General features: G+C 29.9%; 1 protein-coding gene across 1 annotated transcript in view; it reads left to right on the forward strand.

Annotated features, from left to right (window-relative positions):
• The window catches only part of LOC106461916 (tubulin-specific chaperone D-like), a 195,197-nt gene that overhangs the window by 179,359 nt on the left and 13,117 nt on the right, over positions 1-2,721 (forward strand). Inside the window, exon 16 of the mRNA XM_022389009.1 lies at positions 1,407-1,602. Coding sequence (XP_022244717.1) covers positions 1,407-1,602 — 196 coding nt within the window. The remainder of the gene's footprint in view (positions 1-1,406; positions 1,603-2,721) is intronic.

Here is a 2,721-nt window from a genome sequence, read left to right on the forward strand (position 1 = left end):
AGATAGCCCTCGTGTAGCTTTGTGCATAATTAAAAAAAACAAAAAACAAAAAAATTCAAATTTGATTTATATTTCAGCTTTATGAAAAACCAGTTGGAGACAAGTCTTGTACCAATCTTTTATAGAATTTGTAGAATCTGTCTATATTAAGTTTATATTCTTTCAAGTATACAGTGTGTTTTTGATATTTTGTAAAATATATAAGTAAAAAAGGTTAAAAAAACATTATTTTTTAAATTAAATATCATGTGAACTTCAAACTTTTATGAGCTGATAGATGAAGGTTTATAACCATAGCAAGATCGTTTGTTTCCTTTAAACACTTTTTGTATATATACAATTATAACATTATGATCACATGCTTTTGTAGTGCACATAACTTCGTCAAGCAAGAGCTTAGAAACAATGACTGCTCATTAAATAAAAAGTCCTGTGGTGGGACAGTGGTAAATTTACAGACTTACAATGCTAAAATCTGGAATCTATTCCCTGTAGTGACATAGCAGATAGTCCAATATGGCTTTGTTCTAATACAAACAAACAATTAAATAAAAAAGTCTTATTAGTACTTGTTTCAAGAAGAAAATAATTAAAAATATTGTAATGGTCTAAACAAAACACTGGTACAACCAGGGTGAAACAAAAACAATCTATTTATTACTAGCTGGAGTACCCATCCCCTGGACAGAAGTTATGTAAATTCATGATTAATGAGAGGTTATCTTAGGACATGAAAAGTTGCTTCCCCTATATGTAATTGTTAAAAATTAAAAAATGCCCATAAAAACTGCAAAACACAAAATTTGAAATTGTAAGTTTGCATGTATCTTTGCATGAACCCAACAAACCTTCATGTGAAATATGGTAAAGATCCATCAACAGGGGGCGAAGTAGTGGTAAAAAAAAGGCCATTAAAAATGCAAGAAGCAAAATGCAAAACTGGAAATTTGTATGTAACCCCGCATGGACCTAATTAACCTCCACACCAATTTTGGCAGAGCTCCATCCTCACCCTGCTAAGTAGTTACATGGACATACAACAGAAGTACTACTATTGATATATAGATAACAACAGAAATAAAATTTAAAAACTTTCAAATAACTAGAATACAAAATTTATCACTTATAAAAAAAAAAAAAGCAAATTTGTACCTGGCTAGGACTAGGAACAAAGGTTAATAGACAATACAACATAAATCTTAAGGTAATTAATTTCAATAAGTATCAAAAGAATTAGGAAAAAGAACCAGAAGAATAAAAAACCTAATTCATCAAAAAATATCACAATGTTTCAAAATTATACCACTTCTCAATATCAAGCAATAATTAATAATTATTCTTTCTAACTATTGCAGTGTTTTGTTTAGACCAATGCAATATGAACTCAAAATGTTATCTCTTTCCAGCTCTCCACAAGTTCCAAACATCCCCCATAGAAATGACCTTGTTCAAGTGTTTTCACAAGATGTTTGCCACAAGGTCAACTGGGCAGCTCCTGCTGAAACATTCCCTCTTTTTATGATGCTTCTTTGTCTGAAAACATACACATATAGCCTTCTGCGTGGTGTCTGTGTTAGTGTTGGAGGCCTAACTGAATCCTTGGTGAGTAACATTCATCCTTTTCTCTGAAAGTTTTGAAAAGATGCAATTATTGGTTCATTGCTACAAATAAATATAAAAAGAATAGTCATAATACTCTAGAAAGCAAATGGTAAATATTTTTTTTTTTGAGCTGTGTGTTCATTCTGTAATATTATTTTTTTATTTGTGGATAATTTTCAATATTTTCATTCAGCACTACACAATTTAAGCAAGTGAATGCTACATATTAACCCATTACCTGCTCTGGCCATTTTGTCTTATTGTGAAGGCAAAATCACATTTGTGAATTGAAAAAATTATAGAGAACTTATCTTTTATTGGATTTCAGATTTATTTTTGTAAATAGTAGCATAACATTCAATTATTTATACAAAATTGTATTATATAATGAAGTTTAAAGTGAAATTTAATAAAAAAAATCCCAAAATATATTGGAGACTATAAATAAGTGCCCTCTAAGAAGAAAATTTTTCTTAGAAATTTTTTTCAATTTTTCATTCCACTTCAGCACTGGTCCTGCCATCTATGATTGTTATCTAAACCTTTTTCTAGTCTGTTTTCTTTATAAAACAGTGTCTGGGCATGTTAAAGCTCAGTTGTAAAACTTTAAGCCAATCCTAGTCGAAGGTGTCAATTTCAGTACCATGTTATTCCAATTGCTGTATTTCACGTTTGACAAATTATAGGATGATAAGCAAACCACGTGACGAAACATTGTTCTCTGGATTTTATAATATGAATGTGGGTGGTGTTTATTATAGTAACTGCCGTTTTATGTAGAGGTTGTATTTAGTATTGGTCAATTGTACTTTTCTATAAGCCTTAAAAAAACATGCTTCTGGAAAAAACTGCATGGGATGTATGTGACTTTTATTATTTTTATATAGTAGCTTAAGTCATGCTGTATTGTATATCTACTTATATTAATCATTATATTCAAAAATTAGCTGAAAATAGATATATTTTTTAGGAAAGAAGTTGATCCACAATTGTTAGGGTTAGGAGCTATCGAGTGGCGAGTGCAAGGTCTTTACATAAATTAGGCTTAGCACTTTGAACTGAAAGAGTTTGTGATTTTTTATATTTAGTCCATAATAATAATAATAATAATGTGATTCA

Source organism: Limulus polyphemus, unplaced genomic scaffold, assembly GCF_000517525.1.
Source record: "Limulus polyphemus unplaced genomic scaffold, Limulus_polyphemus-2.1.2 Scaffold1058, whole genome shotgun sequence".
NCBI lineage: Eukaryota > Metazoa > Arthropoda > Merostomata > Xiphosura > Limulidae > Limulus > Limulus polyphemus.